At 43.3% G+C, this 19,776-nt stretch overlaps 1 protein-coding gene across 5 annotated transcripts in view; it reads right to left on the bottom strand.

Moving 5' to 3' along the window:
- Nucleotides 1-224: 224 nt before the first annotated feature.
- The window catches only part of SYT14 (synaptotagmin 14), a 169,836-nt gene continuing 150,284 nt past the window's right edge, over nucleotides 225-19,776 (bottom strand). For 3 of the 5 annotated variants that reach the window (XM_054021278.1, XM_054021277.1, XM_054021274.1), the window contains 3 exons: nucleotides 6,012-6,201; nucleotides 2,614-2,670; nucleotides 225-1,419 (listed from right to left, as the gene is read on the bottom strand). In XM_054021278.1, the coding sequence (XP_053877253.1) occupies nucleotides 1,106-1,419; nucleotides 2,614-2,670; nucleotides 6,012-6,201 (561 nt within the window). In that variant the 3' untranslated portion in view covers nucleotides 225-1,105. The remainder of the gene's footprint in view (nucleotides 1,420-2,613; nucleotides 2,671-6,011; nucleotides 6,202-19,776) is intronic. The other 2 variants (XM_054021279.1, XM_054021275.1) reach the window with 1 other exon arrangement.

The following is a 19,776-nucleotide window of genomic DNA, read 5'->3' as shown; positions in this document are numbered from 1 at the left end:
CTTCTAGATCCCCTGTATTCCTCCTCCAGCAACAAGACTAGAAATTATGGTTCTTAAAACTCTGCAATTCATATGACCAGCCATGGAAACAAAAATATCTTTCTTTTCCCCAAAATCACAGAATTGGTCCTTTGCCTTAGCAGTTTAACTACTACTGTTTCTTTTGTGATCTTTCAACATAATCTTCACAATATTGACATTTTAAAGAAATGCATATCAATTGGTTTAATGAAAAGATATTTTTAGTAAACTCGTGCTCTATAAGCTTCCTATATTGGAATACATGAATACAGGAAGTGCTTTCAACAGAAAGTTACATAGTTTTACAGTACAACCTGTCTAAACAGACTTGCAAGGGACCAGAACAGTGATCTGGTCTCTTTGGGTGAGGCACAAGCACAGGCAAATGGGGAAAAACCCAATTTATGCCACAATGTGGAGCTTGTTCCTGTCACAGATTGAAGAAACATTTATTTTATGTCAAAGTTCACCTGATTCCTCTGAGTCCTAAAGTTTTTCAGACTAATTTCACATCAGAAATGAAAAGTTAATTCAACTAAGCCCTAAAAAACAAAATCAATCTAAAATAACAATATATTCAATATTAAGCTTTCTTCCCAAGTGGAGGTGATTTTTTGTTGTTGTTTGGTTTTCTTGTTTCACAGTTTAATAATTTGTTTCTTGTATTAAAGGCCAGTGTCCCTAAATCGGGACGTTGGCAGGTCAGAAACTAAAAATATAAGAGCACTAAAAAACCCCAACGTGATAGGAGGATTTTATAATAATTTGGGGATTTTTACATAAAATATATTTGAATTGCTAAATAGAAAATAATCCCAAACTAAACAGTATTGAATGCATCAAGGGGATGGAGCAATTGCTCTCTCGTCTGTGTACAGAAAGGTTTAATCTGACACCAGTGAGGTATCTGACAAATTAATTGAAGAAAATGTGTAAAATGTTCTGCTCCATCGCACATTGTGCATTCTTTAAGGTGGAAGGTTGAATTTGTCACTTCCATAACAGATCTCTTGGTGGTGACTAAGGGACAGTCTTGTTAAACATGGAACTCCCTGGAACTACAACTGACCCTTGGTACTACCTATTAAGACTCTAGTAATGAGTGCCATCTACAGATTTGTTGTCCTTTGGATTCTTTCATTTCAGTCCAGTGATTTAGTTCCTCTTCTCCTGAGCTGTTGAGACCTAGAGAAATCCAGCCTATCATCTCTTTTCGTTTCATGCTGCGTTTATTATACACAGACAGTATAAGCGTCACATCTGAAAGCTGAAATAGTGCCACTTGAAAAATGAAGGTTTCTTTGTATACTGGATTTGGCTGCCCTCGGCGGATGGATGTCTTGCACTTGGACATCTCCTGACCCATGGAATTCAGCAGTGTTAACTTAACATATGTATCTACAAAATAAACAACATTTTGGAATGTTAGCTGTGTGTTAGACTAGGACTTTTTGCTAATGAGATCTATAATAACATACTACATAAGGATATGGTGTATACCATGTTGATTGAACATAGCTCAGTTTGGAGATACATAGTTATAATGTGAAGAAGATGATAAGTAAGCAAAAATATTTGTATTGCGCTAATGACGTAGCTGGTATTTTCACTAAGTTAATGAGTTTAGTTAAAGGTATTCCTCATAATCCTTCACTCCCCCCCCCCCCCCCGACATCTGTACACAAAGCAGACTTGTATAGCATTAACACTTAGCAAGCTTCAACTAGCCACAACACTGTAAAGCATATCACTGAGTTTTCAGAAAATAAGAACACACAAAGTGGAATGAAGACAACTAATGAAGAGGAAAAACGAATGTTGGTGTGCAGCAATGACATCAAACAGCTAAGGATGAAATGCTTAAAAAAAAAAATCTCTGCATGGATGTGGTTTCTTACTTAAGGCTTTTTGATTTTGTTTACATTTAAAGACCAAAATGTAGTCAAATGTATTAAATGGTGGATATTTACAAAACAGATTAAATCTCTTTTATAGTTCCTAGTTTCATGCAAGATTACATTTAATGTATTTTTGGAGAGAAAATAAATAATCTTTGCAGAATTTAACATGGTTCTTTAAGATGTGGCTTGCCTAGTGCTTTAGGAAGTACTTTCAAAACGCCGATGTAATGTTTAAAATCTATACTGTAAAATGCATTTAACACACCGTGATTTTTAGTATTTGAGTGATAAGCTTTTCTTTTTAAAACTGTATTTTTTCTTGTTTGTCATGATACCTGCATACTGTACACAGCATTTGTATTTCATAAAGTTATTAATCATTTTAAGAAATATACAATTGTCTGAAAAAAATCTGCTTTTTTATTCCTTTCGTATACATGACAAGAAGATTATTAAAAGATTAGAGCTTGTGTGAAAAGGAAGCTCATTGCATGTTTTCACTTTTTAGATGTTCTGAAATACCATCATCCATAATCAGAGATAAGTGCTACCACTACTTTTAAGAGTACCACAGATAATAAATGTACATTTTGGAAACTAACATGGTGGACAGCCGTGGACAGCTTTACTGCTGGCAAGTTTTCTTTTGCATGAAAAAGACAACATCCAATTAGTCTCTACAGGAACTCACCTCGGATTATATAAACCTGTCCACCTATCAAGTGTTTTAGACAACAGAACAGTCCGTCTGACAACAGGGGGTTGAAAGCAGTAAAAGAAATAATGACCAGATGTCAATAGTTTGGTGAGAGAGGGTCAAAGGTTAAAGTTTAAGAGGAAACACTGTTCACTGGAGCGGAAGAACACAAAACCTTAGCAGTTCTGTTCGGATAGAGGATAGAACAAAAGGATTGTTGGGTAAAATTTAATGAAATGAGAATTTTGTACATTCATTGTGTAATCTTTACCAAAAAAATTACACTTCTTAAATAGCGGGAGATCTTAATATTAATAGTTATTGGATTTAAAGCACATTGAACATAGAAAGAATCATGCAAGTGATCAGATTATAAAAGACTAGGTTGATATCACTGTATATTCTTTATCAAACATTACACTTTTTCATGCAAACTCCAGCATATTAAGTAAGACTACACACAGTAATTATGCTCAGTATATTACAAATTATAGAATGAAAGATTATTGACCTGAAAAGTTAATCCTATAAATGTATAATGATTTTGGTCAGTCATTATATTTAATGTTACTTTGTGACTGTTTGAAGCAGAGATGAAGTTGAATCACAAAGTGAAACTGATCTAAACTTCTGCAAAGTTCACAGATGCTCAGACCTGGGATTCAAATGTGGGTCCATCTCTAGTTTAAAATTTAAACAACTCATTAATTAAAACTAATGCATACAATTACTACATGAAAGTTTATGCATTACTGTATCATTTTAAATTATAATGGAATTTTAAAAATACATAAAAGTTCATCAGGATTAGTACACTCATCTTCATCACACTATAGTGATAATTATACTATAGATACTATATCAGGTCAAATTCCAAACTCTGATTGTTAGTATAGGTCAGTCTGTAGCTTGATAAGTTCACTACAACTCTTATAACAGTAATAAAGATGCAGGAACCCTTCCAGGTTTGGTTTGAAAGGACTTTGCCCAATTTACATGGGTTCACAATCCCTCATCTACGAAAAGGGTCATGTCTGAACAAAACCTTACTTTTCACAGTTGAATCTCATTGTGATCCAGGGGTAAAACTGGGATTCTATGGGATCATGAGTGTTTTAGCACTCATATCAGAACTAGAAATTAGATTACATCTCAGCTTTATGGAAACAACAGAACTCTGATCTCATGTTTGCACATATAGAATTAGGCCCTCATTATTATATTAATCAAAACATAAAATAATAAGGTAATTCCCAGTAACTGGGAAATGAATGAAAGTAGAATATTAGGGCACTGCCAGACTTGCCAGAAATAAAAAAGAAACCAAGATCTAATTTGCAATCTCTATTAGTTTTTGACTCCAAAGAGATGTCTCTGGAGCTGCTGCTTGGCAACACAAGGGCAGCTAAGATTACACCATACTCTTCTCCAGCCATGACCACCAAGCTCAGCTCCAACCCTGCAGAAAGATATTCAGAATGGGAGATGGAGGAGAGGGCTGAGACAAAGGTAACGAATGGGATAAGTAAAGAGCCAGGGAAAAGAGAGGAGAGAGTCTCAAGCCTTGGTGTCCCACTCCTGACTCAGCTGCTAAAGAAGAGAATCCCAGAGATGGGCAGGATAGGAAAACAGCTTTTTTAATGTTGTCAGCCTGCCAGGTAAGCCTGCAAAACAGTAGGAAAACTGCGGATTGGGGACACTGTTCCCTCCAATTTTCCCCACCCATGTGTGGAATGAATTTTGTTATGTGGACCAATATGGAGGTGATGTCTGACACATCACCTCCCTATTGGTGCACATAACAAAATTCATGTGGCGGGATGGGACTGAGGGGTTCCGAGTGTGGTAGGGGGCTCAGGCCTGGGACAGAGGGTTGGGGTGCAGGGGGTGAGGGCTCTGGCTGGGGATTGTGGGTTCTGGAGTGGGGCCAGGGATGAGGGGCTCAGCGCTGGGGCAGAGGGTTGGGGTGTTGGGGGATGAGAGCTCCGGCTGGGGGTGCAGGCCCTGGAGTGGGGCTGGGGATGAGGGGTTTGGGGTGCAGTGGGGCTCCCTGGGGCAACGATGGGGAGAGAGGACTCACCCCCGCAGCTCTCTCTCCCTGCAGCAGCACCTGGGCTGGAGGGGAGAGGCGCCTCTTCCCTGGCTGCTGCAGGTCTGGGACTGGGCTGGGTCGCGGGGGGGGCGCCTGTCCCTCAGTCACAGCAGGTTCAGGGCTGAGCTGGGTCAGGGCCGGGGCAGGTCTGTGGCTTCGGGGGAGGCATCTCTACCCGCTGCAGCCCTGAGCGCCTGCACAACACTTAATAGGCAGCTGTGCGGCTGCGCAGTTTAGAGGGAACTTAGACTGGGGAATAATGTGGCCAAGGTCGGAACCTCCAGACATATCTGGCTATAACCTGCTTGAGTCAGACAGACACCTACTGAATTTTGCCAAGTTGGATCAGAGAATTAGAATGGAATCACATAGGAACCAAATAAAAAATGAATTCTGATTAGCTGGGCTTATTCTCCACATCACATGAGAAGGAGCAACCAATCAGGGATGGAGGTAGGATTGTCCTGGAGTCTCCAGGAATTTAAGATTAATCTGTAATTAAAGATTATGTCATGTCAGGAAACGTCAAGGAATACATCCAACCAAAATTGGGAACACTAGACAGAGGAAAAATACCATCTGATTTATTCCATGTATCTTATTTCAGCAAATTATGCTCAAACTCAAAATACAAACTTAGAAAATTTGGAGATCTTTTTAGACACAGGTTCATCTCAAACCAAGGTTGATTTTGAGTACATTTTGCAGACTACATTAGAATGAAAAAGTTTTCCCAGCTCCATCCAATGATGAATTTTCCAATTTAAGTGGTGATCTGTACTGCATCACATGGCAAAGGCTAGAATTTGTCTCAGATTGTCTTCTCTGAGATTTCCAAAGTTAAATAGCTTTTCCAAATATATCACATACATACACAAGCACATACACAATTAAAGACTGTAGCATCAGTCTCCTAGTAACAGCAATAACTTCACCATATTTACACTAGTGTTAGTAGGCACATACTTTTTCTTTAAAAACTGTAACTTTTTATTCCTGGCCTGTGATGTGAGGCATTAATAGTTTAGTGATTAATCATTATAATAAAGGTAATTTATTAGTCAGTCATCATGAAAAATTAAAACAGTCTTGTCAACTTATAACTAATATTTTGAATTTTAGATTTTTGCTATTTCCCAACTGACTAGAAATATAAAACATGAAACAGATTAGTTGATGATTGCTCTATTTCATTTTGACTGGGTAAGACTAAATGATAGGATTGAAGTTCCCACCACTGAGAGCCCCACAAGTGCAGAAGTATTAGGATGATTAAAAAAAAAAAAAGATTATCACTCACTGGGTGGTCTGTTTGCTGCCAAGTTTTTGAAGTGGCTGCCTTTTATCACTTCTGCTGATAGTCTTCCAGTTGTGGCATTATAAAGTAGGCCGATCAGGATTTCTGGAGCTGAGCCATGTACCAGGGACTGACAAGAGGAGGTACTTTCGCTGCAGGACATTTCTGACATGCTTATTTGAGAGTCACAGCCCTGTAAGCAGAAATGAAATATTTTTATGTGTTTTACAGAGTGAAGCTACTGGAGATCAATTTTTAGTGTAGCACTTAGGGAATTAGGCAAGCAACTTTAACAATAACAGGAGTTGCATGCCTAAAACCCTTATGCACCAGATGAGAAATGTAGTCCTTTAGTGTATTTGTGTTTAGATATACACTTGGGGTAACAAAGAACAAAGCAATCTGGAGACAAAGTTATTATTAATATTGTGTTTTCATTATTAACTAGTCAGGAAGAATAAAAGGACCAAGACAAACACGGCATTTAGGGTCTTTACTTACTTGAATTGATAAGATGAGACACACAGTGTACTTTGCTGGCATCTAAGAGCCTACTAAACTTAGGATATTTGCTGTTTTTCCATAGATAGAAATCACCATTTGAACTTGGAACACAATAAAATACAGGGAATTTTTATTTCTCCTTTGTAAAGGTTATTTGCCAGATTGAAAACTCATGAGCATACAGTTAAAGACACGAGGAGAAACAAACACACACTGCCAAGAACCAGTTTGTTTAGTAGGGTAGATTAATAGAGCCAGGCATATGGAATGTAACAGGCCTTTGTGCCCTGAGTGGCAGGAAGGGAAAGTCACATCAACAGTGGACAGGCAGTGATCTAGTGTCCTCCACCTAGGTTCCTGCCAGGGCCAGCTCCAGGCACCAGCTTAACAAGCAGGTACTTGGGGCGGCCAAGGGAGAGGGGCGGCACCTGCGGCAATTCGGGGGCGGCAGGTCCCTCACTCCCTCTAGGAGCGAAGGACTTGCCGCTGAATTGCCCGCCGCCAATCACAGCTTTTTTTTTTTCCTTCCAATTGTCGCCGCCGATTGCGATCGCGGCTTTTTTTTTTTTTGCTTGGGGCGGCAGAAATGCTGGAGCCGGCCCTGGTTCCTGAAGGGAGGAAGCTTTAATTTCCACCATGGGAGCCTCTAAGAGGATGCACATCTCCCAGCCATTATGACTGCGTTGCCTCTTGACCCAGGCTGCTCACACCCACCTTGGCCCCTTTCAGCCCCTCCCCCCAGCAAAGGAAAGTTTACAGCTACTTTACACTATCACAGTTATTGTCCCGGTGGACTTCCTACTCTGGGGACTATATGCATATAGTAACTCTAGTGCAAACAAGGTTCTGGGTTTTATTTGGCCCAATTGCTATTTGCTTGGAAGCTGTGGAGAGAATTTAAAATGCCCAATTTACTCCTTTAAATTCCTCCCTCAAAGATCCTAAGGGTCTGTCTACACTGCAGCTGGAAGTGAGCCGTCCAGCCTGAGTAGACTGACTTGCACTAGCAGGACTCAAGCTAGCACACTAAAAATAGCAGTACGGACACTGCCACTCAGGTGGAGATTTGGGCTAGCCACCTAAGATCATGCCCACTGCCACACACCTTTGGGTCTGAGCTCAGGTAGCTAGCCCAAGTCTCCATCAGAGCCATAATATCTACACTGCTATTTACAGGGCACTAGGTTGAGCCCCACTAGCACAAATCTGTCTACCCAGGCTGGGAGGCCTGTAAGTTGTACCCACCTTTTCTTCAGTCAAAAGAAATTTGGGGTAGCTCCTTTCAGACTCAACATTATTTAAAGGAGTTGCTGGGGAGGGATTGAAGGAGGGGGAATGGATCCATTGTTCTTTGAGGTGGTTGCTTCTCCAGTGTTCAACACATCCATACCCTTTCTAGAAATTGGTGGTAAGGACAGTGAGATCAAGCCTGGGATCATATAATATAATAAATCTCCTAGAACTGGAAGGGACCTTGAAAGATCATCAAGTCCAGCTCCCTGCCTTCACTAGCAGGACCAAGTACTGATTTTGCCCCAGATCCCTAAGTGGCCCCCTCAAGGACTGAACTCAGAACCCTGGGTTTAGCAGGCTAATGCTCAAACCACTGAGCTATCCCTCCCAGGCCTAGGTCAATCTTAAAAGCAAATGAAAATTTTACTTTACTCATAAAGCATGAATGAAATACAGAAGACCAAATTATAGCACAGGTATTAGTTTAGTCTATGAGATTGCATTTCAAATGGAACCCTTGTCCTAATTCTCGTCAACGGAAACAATACGTTCAAATAAATGTAAGGATGATACAAGCTTCCCAAAGCTTATTCCAAGAATTCCAGCCCTTATATGTGAATGCATAACGGTGTTACCAAATACATTCCTGCTGGAAAAGGTCCTAACCCAAATCTTCAGATCCCAGCCCCCCAAACCATCCAAATTTGCATTTTCAGTCTTCGATAATTCTTCCAATGTTCATTATTTAGGGCTGAAAATGAACTATGAAATATTTTTTAATTGCATTTACTCTCTGCTTCTTTGGTATAAGCAAATAAAAACCCCACATTCCTCAACCTAAACTATGAAGTACAAAGTGGAAAGCTGAAAAGGAACATGACTCAGCTCCAGCAAGCACTGTGTACACTGTACATTCCAAAAGCGCTGGCTGTCAAGAAACAGAAAAAATCAAGGTTTGGCCAGTCTGTTTTTATAATGTGTTTTCATAACTGCAGGTATGGCATACAAGAACAATTTTTCACAGCTGTTAAAGCTATATATATTCTCTCTGTTGAGCTTATTCAGTTTGTCTACTTAAGCTGGAATTACACCGCATGATTGCATGACAGATACACCCAGTATCAGTCAGTATAATAGGCAGTGCTGTGAGCCTATCAACAACCTAACCATTGTCAAGTTTTTGTAGGCATCTGGGCAATGGAGAGTTTTAAGGAGGGGTCTGAAGGAGGATAATGAGGTAGCTGTGAGCATGTTTTCTGGAGTCCCCTTCAAATGGAGGGATGCTAGTGGTAAAAATGACGAGGTGGGAAAATGTTTTTGCAGCAGCATTCTTAAAGGATATGAGTGGGGCAAGGCTGCATTTGTCAGAGCCAGAGACAAGGATTTTGCAGTAATTCAGATGGCTGATGATGAGAGCCTGGATGAGAGTTTAGCTGTGTGGATGGATAAGTAAAGCCATATCTTAGAGATATTACTCAGAAAAAAATCTGCAAGATTTAGATATAGCCTAGATAGGAGTACCTAGAGAGAGGTCCAAGTCGAAGAGTATTGAGTGACAGGCAGAATGGCGGTGTTGTTGATAGTGATTGAGAAAGAGTGGGGAGGAGACTTGGGGGGTGGGAGATAAAGAGCTCTGTTTAGCCATGTTGAGCTTGGGCACAAAGCTAGACATCCATGAGGAGATGTCAGAGAGACAGGTCAAGATCTTAGTTTGGACAGAAGGAGACAGGTCTGGGAGTAAAGAGATAGATCTGTGAGTCATCAGAATAGAGATGATAGGTGAATTCGTGTTTGCAGATGAGATTACCAGAGATAAGATATAGACAGAGAAGGGAAGGGGACTAAGCAAAGAGCGCTACAGAACACCCACAGGAGGTTTGAGGGTGATGAAGAGGATCCTCCGAAGAACACACTGAAGGAGCAATTAGAGAGATAGAAGGAGAATTAGGAGAGGACAGAGTCATGGAAGCCAAGGGAGAACAAAATGTCAAGAAGGCCATGGTCATTAGTATGGAAGGCAGCTGACAGGTTGAGGAGGACAAGGATGGAGTACTGGTTCTGAGCTTTGGCCAGGAAGAGGTAATTAGAGACTTTAGCAAGAGCCATTTCAGTGGAGTGCAAGAAGCGGAAATCAACGGTAGGGGATCTAGGATAGAACTGGAGGAGAGGGACTGCAGACAGTGATTGTAGACAGTGCATTCAATGAAATTAGAGATGAAAGGGAGAGGGGGCAGTAGTTGGAGGTGAGTGACGTCAAGGATGGCTTTTTTTTAAAAAGGGAAAGATTAAAGAATGTTTATATTGTGAGGGGAAAGAGCCAGAGGAGAGTGAGAGATTAAGGAAAAAAGAGTAATGTAGGTTATGAGAGTGGGAGCAAGGGAGATCAGGAGATGAGATGGGATGGGATGAGCTCACTGGGGCAAGTGGAAGTATTAGAAGAGGAGGAGAGCAGATGAAAAACCACTGTGTCTGTTACTGTGGAGGAGGATGAGAGAGTTGTAGGAGGGAAAGGGAAGGGAAACCAAGGGGAGGGAGAATCATGTCATATTTTGTCAGTTTTCTCTTTGAGGAAATTAATGAGATTCTGTGCAGAGAGAGACATGGAGACAGGAGGAGGGGAGTGTTTGAGGAGTGAATCAAAGATAGCAAAAAATGGCTGGGATTGTGGGCATGGGATTAAATTATGTTGGAGAAGTAGAGCTGGAAAATGAGAGACCAAGCACGGTGGAAACGGGATAAATGGTTCAAGAAAGGTGGGGTAAGATCCTGAATGAGGTCTAGTACATCGCCCTCGGACATCCCTTCAAAAGGTTTGTTTAGAACCTGTCGAGGGCTTGGACGGGCCCTGGCTCTGCCTGGACTGGCGGTTGGAGGGCTTCCTCCTGCCATTATGTCCCCGTCTCCTATAAAAATCCTGCCTCAGCCAAGGAGGGGGATAGAAGCTTTGTGGAGGCTGCTGAGGTTTAAAGGGCTTCCGCTGGGTAGCTGGCGTGTGCATGCCCAGTGGCCTCATTATAGCCCTTGAGTCTTTAAGGCTTTGCAGCCTTGAATCGGTCTTGTCCAAAAACAGGCCCTGTCCATCAAAGGGGAGACCCTGCAATGTTTGCTGAAGTTCCGGTGGCAAGCCGGAAGCTTGCAACCAAGAGATTCACCTCATCGCGATCCTGGAAGATAAATTCCACGTGGCAGAGTCCGCAGCATCCAACAAGGCCTGCAATGAGGTCTGTGCCACCATTTTGCCCTCTTCTGCCAAAGCCCCAAACTCCTGCCAATACAGAGAAGAACCGGGATATCATACAGGAAGATCTGGATGACCTTGTAAACTGGAGTAATAGTAATAGGATGAAATTTAATAGTGAAAAGTTCAAGATCATGCATTTAGGAATTAATAACAAGAATTATTGTTATAAACTGGGGACGCATCAGTTGGAAGTAACAGAGGAGGAGAAGGACCTCGGAGTATTGGTTGATCACAGGATGACTATGAGCTGCCAATGTGATATGGCCGTGAAAAAAGCTAATGCGGTATTGGGATGCATCAGGCGAGGTATTTCCAGTAGAGATAAGGAAGTGTTAGTACCATTATACGAGGCACTGGTGAGACCTCATCTGGAATACTGCATGCAATTCTTATCTCCCATGTTTAAGAAGGATGAATTCAAACTGGAACAGGTACAGAGAAGGGCTACTAGGATGATCTGAGGAATGGAAAACCTGTGTTATGAAAGGAGACTCAAAGAGCTTGGCTTGTTTAGCCTAACCAAAAGAAAGCTGAGGGGAGATATGATTCCTCTCTATAAATATATCAGAGGAATAAATACCAGGGAAGGAGAGGAATTATTTAAGCTCAGTACCAATGTGGACACAAGAACAAATGGATATAAACTGACCATCAGGAAGTTTAGACTTGAAATTAGATGAAGGTTTCTAACCATCAGAGGAGTGAAGTTCTGGAACAGCCTTCCAAGGGGAGTAGTGGGGGCAAAAGACATCTGGCTTCAAGACTAAGCTTGATAAGTTTATGGAGGGGATGGTATAATGGGATAGCCTAATTTTGGCAATTAATTGGTCTTTGACTATTAGTGGTAAATGTGCCCAATGGCTTGTGATGGGATATTAGATGGGGTGGGATCTGAGTTACTACAGAGAATTCATTCCTGGATGTCTGGCTGGTGTGTCTTGCCCACATGCTCAGGGTTTCACTGATCGCCATATTTGGGGTCGGGAAGGAATTTTCCTCCAGGGCAGATTGGCAGAGGCCCTGGGGGGTTTTCACCTTCCTCTGCAGCATGGGGCACGGATCACTTGCTGGAAGATTCTCTGAATCTTGAAGTCTTTAAACCATGATTTGAGGACTTCAATGGCTCAGACACAGGTTTGATATAGGAGTGGATGGGTGAGATTCTGTGACCTGCGTTGTGCAGGAGGTCAGACTAGATGATCATAATGGTCCCTTCTGACCTTAAAGTATATGATTCTCTTTGGATTTCTTGAACTTCAGCATGGAGTTCCAAGAGTTAAAATTGTATCGGCTCAGGAGTGCCTGCTGGTTAGCAATCCTGAGCTGAAGTCCCCCCGAGGAATAAACCTTGCGCCCAAATAGATCATGGCGCTTGGCCTCTTTTGACTTGGGTGCTGGGGCTTGCTGGCCATGCCATTCCTTTTTGTTCATTAAGGCCACCACCAGTGAACAGGGCTGTGGGTGCGTACAAAGACAGTCATACCCCTTAGAGGGGACAAAGTATTTCCACTCCACTCCCTTAGCAGTCGGGGGAATGGATGCGGGCATTTGCCAGATTGTTCTGGCGGTGGTCTGGATGGTCCAAATAAGGAGTAGGGCCACCCTTGATGGAGCTTCGGCGGACAAAATATCGACCACAGGGTCCTCCACCTCTGTCACTTTCTCCGCTTGAAGGCTCATATTCCGCGCCACTCTGCGTAGGAGGTCCTGGTGGGCGCGGAGGTCTATCGGAGGGGGACCCGAGACTGCAGTGTCTGCTACCACCTCGTTGGGTGAGGATGAGGAGGCGGCCACAGGAGGAAGAGGGTCATCTGAGGTATCTTGCGGAGCTGGGCCCAGTTGCCCTGTGCCAGCAACCTCGGTGCCCGGACCAGGAACTGGAGTTGGAGGAGGGCCTGAAGCCGGGAGAGAAGTCATCACGGTCTCCATGCCTCCGGGGCGGTAGCCTCTGGTACTCATGGCTCAGGGCTGATCGAGAGGCCCCAGACAGAGCACCTTGGGTCTGGCGGTACACCCAGGGCTTCCAGAACGGCCATTGAATGGACCCTTGAGTGGGACTTTGCTCCTGCGCTTGCCAATGTCCAGCCGCTGAGTCCAGGCAGCTGTGTTCCAAATGGTGACGATCTAAGAAAAAAGTGACCCTGCCTCTGACCCTGATGAATGAGTGGCGGAACATCATAGCCATGGTGGTGCCGAGGGGGTATGCGCTGAGTCATGCCAACGAGATGGTAGAGAGCGGTGCCGCAACGCTGGGGAGCGGTGCCAGGATCTGGACCGGTACTGGTACCTGGAACGGTGCCTGGATCTGGACCTAGGCTGTGACAATGACCGGCATCGAGAGCAGCGTCGAGTCCAGGATCTGATCCTCAATGGCAACCGGCAGACGGAGGGGCATTGAGACCGGTGCCGGGAGTTGGAGGGGTGCCGCGAGTACAACCGGCATCACGATGGACAGTGGTGCCAGGACTGCAAGTGGCGTCAGGAGCGGGATCGGTGCCGACGGGTGGATAAGTGTCGGCTTGTCCCGGGACAGTGCCACATGTACAGGTGCCAACGCCTCGGTCTGAGGCTGAGGGGATGCTGACATTGTCATGGCAATCAGGTCCCTTGCAGCAGCAAAGTTATCTGGGGTAGACGGCAACTGGACCTCAATGACATTGCGAGTCAGGGAGTCCAGTCGCACCGGACTCAACATCTCCACCCCTGGGGCCGTAGTCAACAGTGCCGAAGCCGCATGTGCCCCTGGGCGCTCCGCTGCGGGATGTGACTCTGTGGGCAGTTCCAGGGAGGCTGGTCTTTGCTGAGGTGGGCCAGCCTTTTCCTGTTTCCAGTGCCGCTTCTGGCCAGGAGAGTGGGAGCAGTGCCAGACCGATTATGTCGGCTGCGGTGCCGGGGAATGTCGGTGCCGCGGGTCTCTTTCAGAGTCCAACCGTAGTGCCGTTCCTACTGCTGCCACCGGGGCGCTACGCACCGAAGCGCTCGGTACCAGATCTTGGCATGCCGCTGGAGGCTGAGGGCTAAAAGCCGCCTCCATGAGGAGCTGTCTTAAACGAAAGTCCCACTCCTTCTTAGTCCGGGGACGAAACCCTTTACAGATCCTGCACTTCTCAGCTTGATGAGATTCCCTCAGACACTTCAGGCAAAAGTCATGGGGATCCCCCATTGGCATGGGCTTAGAGCAGGAACCGCAGGGTTTAAAGCCCAGAGCCTTGGACATGAGCCCAAGAGAAAGATGGGAAGGAGGGAAACCCCTCCAACTCCACCAACACTAACAACTATAACTATTAAACACTATAACTACAACTATGAACAAAACTATGAGGAATACATTAGGGAGAGTGGAGAACAGCAAAGTGGAGCTCCATAGTTCCAACAACCATCATGGGCGGTAAGAAGGAACTGAGGGGGCACTGGGTCAGCTGGGGTATATATCAAGCGCCATAAAGGCACCACTTCAGGGGGCTCCACAGCTGACACACCAGGTGTTGCTAGGGTAAAAATTCTCCAATGGCCATGCATGCGGCGCACACACACCTAATTGGAATCGATATGAGCAAGCACTCGAAGAAGAAGGTTGAGTGACAGGACAAGGGGAGGGGCTGATGGGCGATGTTGAAGGGGACCAGGTGATGCTCAGAGAGGGAAAACTCAGCAACAGAGATGAGCAAGAGAGAGAAGTGCTTGGTGAAGACTTTCTACACATAGATGGCAGCACGGAAAATGTCACAAACTAAGGACTAAAAGCATTTTCATACATGGCAACAACAATTGTCCACCACAGTAACCATTATGGGGAGGTCCCACTAAACACTATAGCAAAAGCTATATGAACTCAAGGAGAGTCTATATTAGCAGGATTTCTTCTCTACAGTATTTTTCCCAGTGTATGCTGCCCTACTTGAGTGTTGATGTGGAGATCTACATTGAAACAGATCTATTTATTGCCTTTCAAGTGAAGCTCTTCTTGGTAGCAATGGCGACTGGTATTTACCCTGACTTAGTCCTTAGTCTGTACATTGCATGAAGATTTAAAAATGTAATAGTATCACTGGGCTCCTTTCCAAGTCCTATCTTGTTTTTACTCTGTGCACATGGTAGAAAATCCCAAAAGAGGTCACCAGTCTTTTCAAGAAAGTGCGGAAAGAAATGATTTTGTATTACCGGCCTTCGGATGGTACCGATATTTTGATAAATAAAAGCACAATGATCAAGTGCCAACTTTTAAAATATTAATTATGAAATTGTTAACCAATACAACATGAATATAAAGATAGACACAATAAAGCTTTAATCTTATGACAATAATGGAGTGCTATTTCTGCCTTTCATTGCCATCTAAATCTGCCTTGAACCTACCTATAAATTAGCATGGAGGCCACTTCATCACAGCAGTTTCATTGTGAGTAAGGTAAAATTATAATAATATCTAGTGCTTTTTATCCAAAGATCTCAAAACACTTTACAAAAAGAGGGCAGTATCCTTATTCCCATTTTGGGGATCATTGAGGCACCGGGAAATAAAGTGGTATGCCCAAGGTCATCCAGCAGGCCAGTAGCAGAGCTGAGAACAGAACCCAGGTCACCTGAGTCTCAGTCCAATGCTCTATCCTTAAAACTGTCAAAACAAATTTATCTACACTGACCTATTCATAAAGATGTTTGTTTGCATAAGATAATTATATTTTTCCTAGATTAACTGTGACAAAAAATATATTTTTAGTACACTAAGTACAAAATAAAAATACTAAGTGATAAAACCTTTTCTAAGCATTTGGTCAGAAGGACAATATCTTTACATTAAAATGCCCTGATTTCTAGCTTTCCGGCTTTATTCATCAGAGCTATCATCCGTTGTTGATCTTTAAATCTTTTCTGCATTCACCACAGGGCTGGTACTTTACTGCAAGGTCTCTCAGAACTGATTTGATCAACATCATTAGAATGGGTGAATTTACATCCAATTACAAGATTAAAATGTACTGTGTATGTACACATCTGAGATTAAGGGACTATCTCTGTTAACTTCTTTGTGTGTACCAAATAGAAAACAAAACTGAACCTTTAAAAAAGAATCCCTAAAGGAGTATATCAAGTATAGGAATGTTTCTATCAAACACATCATAACTGGTTCCTACTGCACAACAAACAATAAACCAAAAGAAATACAAGACCTTTTCCCCTCATATAGAGGAAAATACATATAATGCACAGTGTTGGCATGTTGAACTCCTGAGGAAAGTTTTCTTACTATCTGAACCTTAGCCCTGTGGCACATGAGAAGTGACTCCCCATTCCTGGGGGTTCAGTTCTGTTTTCTTCTCCATCAGCAAACAGAGTTAACTGGATCAAATTAAACAGCAGACATTGTTCCCTAGAAAGCACTGAAAAAACCTGGTATTTGCAATGGTATCTCTTATGTAGAGCTTGTGATGTCCTGGGTCTCAAATTCAGGCCTGGGAGTCCCCAGGCAGGCACCACATCCTAGCCTCCACGCAATGTGTTCTGAAATGGGGTGGGCCAAGAAGCTGGTAGGACTCTAGCCTCAGCCAAGGCATCACCCACAGAAGCCCTGAGTGGAGGATTGCCCTGCTCCACCAATTGGTCCAACCACACTATTTAAGCCAGACAGCACAGGAAGTTTGTCTGAGTAACAAGCTGAGTTCCTATTGTGGCTGCATTGGCCCCTACTTGTGCCTGCCTCTTGCATCAAACCCTCTTCCTGATTCCTGATCCACTTCTGGTTCCTGCCTCATCCCTACCTTTACTCCTGTTCCCACTATGCTCCTGCTCTGTGCTTGATCCTTGCCTCTCCTCCAATTCCTGATCTTACACCTCATCTCCAATCATCAGTTACTAGTCCTGGCTCTGACCCCGGCCATCAACTTCTGACCGTGACTCTGGCTTGACCCTGGGCTCTGGCATTTGGCATCTGACCTCGACTCTGTGACTCTCAGCTTTGATTCCTGGTTCTGATTCTGGCTTGCCCCCGGCTCTGGTAATTGGCAGTTGACTCTGGTGCTGACCCTGGGCTTCGTTCCCCAACCTGGACACCTGCTCTGCTCACTAGACCTGACTCCTGCTCTGACTACTAGGCCAGACTGCCTACATCCCAGTCCATAGCATAACTTCATTTGTCTTTCTTCATTTTTTATTATTAATAACAATTCATTGAAATACAGAAACTCCTCACTTAACGTTGTAGTTATGTTCCTGAAAAATGTGACTTTAAGAGAAACGATGTTAAGCGAATCCAATTTCCCCATAAGAATTAATGTAAATGAGGGGAAATTTTTTTTCACCAGACAAAATACATTACACACACACACACACACACACACACACACACACACACACACAATAAGTTTTAAACAAACAATATAATACTGGTACACAGTGATGAGGATTGTGAAGCTTGGTTGAAGTGGAGGAGTCAGAGGGTGGGATATTTCCCATACTGCTAAATGATGAACTAGCAATTGGCTGAGCCCTCAAGAGTTAACTCTCTCTCTACACCAGGCAGCAGGAATGGAGGGAGATATACGCATTTCCCTTAAGTACACTGCCTTAATTAGATCAGCTTGCTGAGACGCAGCTGCTGCAAGCTTCCTCCATCCTGAGTCCTGGTCTGTCCCCCCTGCTCTATGGAAGATGGGGTAAGTGGGGTGCAGGAGCAGGGGGGAGGGGGACACCCTGACAACTTGGTAACTTAGGGGAGCGGGGGGCTGCCGGTAGGGGGCTGCCGGTCCACCCTAGTTCCAAGCCCCCACCAGCTAGCTGCAACGGGCTGCTCTTCCTGCAAGCAGTAGACAAAGCAGGCGGCTGCCAAATGACATTAGAAGGGAGCATTACACAACTTTAAACGAGCATGTTCCCTAATTGATCAGCAACGTAACAATGAAACAACGTTAACTGGGACAACTTTAAGTGAGGAGTTACTGTAGGATGTTTGTTTCTTACATGTTCATCTCTTCCTGTGACTTATTCTGGACTTGTAGTCGGAGATAAATTCTGCTCTCAATTCAATTGAAGTCATATTGTAAGTGCAAGTACCAGGGAAGGGATATTTTTCTTCCCAATGTTTTATGTTGGTCATTTGTTCCAACTCTTACCAGGGCCCGTTTGTCATATAAAATGCTAATCCTGGTCTGCCATGAGTGAAAGAGGTCCTGGAGGTCTCCTAGCTGCCCAATATGCTAATGAATGAAATCTCTTTTGCTTTGCTAACTTGAAGTGGGCTGTGTGGGGAAGAAGCTTGAAGGCGGACATGTTTGGGGAGGAATCTTACATGGGTTCTACTTCCCCATATTGCTGTTTTGTTTTTTTTCTTGACTTTGTTAATGTTGAGTATCTCATATAATCATAGAAATGTAGGGCTGGAAGGGACCTCTACAGCTCATGTAGTCTAGTCCTCTGCCTGAGGAAGGACCAAGTAAACCTAGACTGTTCCTGATAGGCATTTGTCTAACCTGTTCTTAAAAAACTCCAATGATGGGGATTCCGCAACCTCCCTTGGAAGCCTATTCCAGAGCTTAATTGGTTAGAAAGTTTTTCCTAACACCTAACCTAAATCTCCTTTGCTGCAGCTTAAGCCCATTACTTTTTGTCCTACTTTCAGTGGACATGGAGAACAATTGGTCACAGTCTTCTTTATAACTGCCCTTAGCATATCTAAAGACTTATCAGGTGCCCCCACAGTCTTCTTTTCTCAGAATAAATATGCCTGGTTTTGTCAACCTTCCTCATATGTCAAGTTTTCTAAACCTTTTATCTTGTTTTGCTCTCTTTCGGACTCTCTCCAATTTATCCAGTCTTTCCTAATGTGGCATCCAGAACTAGACACAGTACTCCAGCTGAGGCCTCAACAATGCCTAGTAGAGCAAGACATCTACTTCCCATATCTGACATACGACATTTCGGTTAAAACTCCTGGGAATAATATTAGCTTTTTTAGCAACTGCATCACATTGTTGACTCATTCACTATAACCCCCAGACCCTTTTGTGCAATACTACTGCCTGGCCGGTTATTCCCCATTTTGTAGTTGTGCATTTGATTTTTCTTCTTCCTAACTGTAGTACTTTCTATTTGTCTTTATTGAATTTCATCTTGTTGATTTCAGACCAATTTTCCATTGTATCAAGGTCATTTTGAATTCTAATCCTGTCCTCCAAAGAGCTAGCAACCCCTCCCAGCTTGGTATCATCTGCAAATTTTTTAAGCATACTCTCCACCCCTTATCCAATCCAGTTCGATAGTGAACCATTGATAATTACTCTTTTTCAACTAGTTGTGCACCCCCTGATAGTAATTTCATCTAGACCACATTTCCCTAGTTTGCTTATGAGAATGTCAAGTCAGACTGTCTCAAAATCCTTACTAAAATCAAAATATATCAAGTCTACAGCTTCCCCCTATCCACTGGGCCAATAACCCTGTCAAAAAAGGAAATTAGGTTGGTTTGGCATGACTTATTCTTGACAATTCCATGTTGGCTCTTACTTATAGCCCCATTATCCTCTAGGTGATTACAAATTGATTGTTTAATAATTTGTTCCAGTATCTTTCCAGATATGAAGTTAGGCTGATTGGTCAATAATTCCCCTGATCCTCTTTATTCCCCTTTTTAAAAACAGGTACTATGTTTGCTTTTCTCCCATCCTCCATGAGTTCTCCAAGATAAATACTAACTGTTCCGAGATTGCTTCAGCTAGTTCTTTAAGTTCCCCTAGGATGAATTTCATCAGTTCCTGCTGACAACCATGTATAACTTATTGAAATATTCTTGAACCT

The sequence above is a fragment of the Malaclemys terrapin genome, chromosome 3 (genome assembly GCF_027887155.1).
Source record: "Malaclemys terrapin pileata isolate rMalTer1 chromosome 3, rMalTer1.hap1, whole genome shotgun sequence".
Lineage (NCBI taxonomy): Eukaryota > Metazoa > Chordata > Testudines > Emydidae > Malaclemys > Malaclemys terrapin.
The sequence above is the reverse complement of the archived record's forward strand: the minus strand, read 5'-3'. Positions and strand labels throughout refer to the sequence as shown.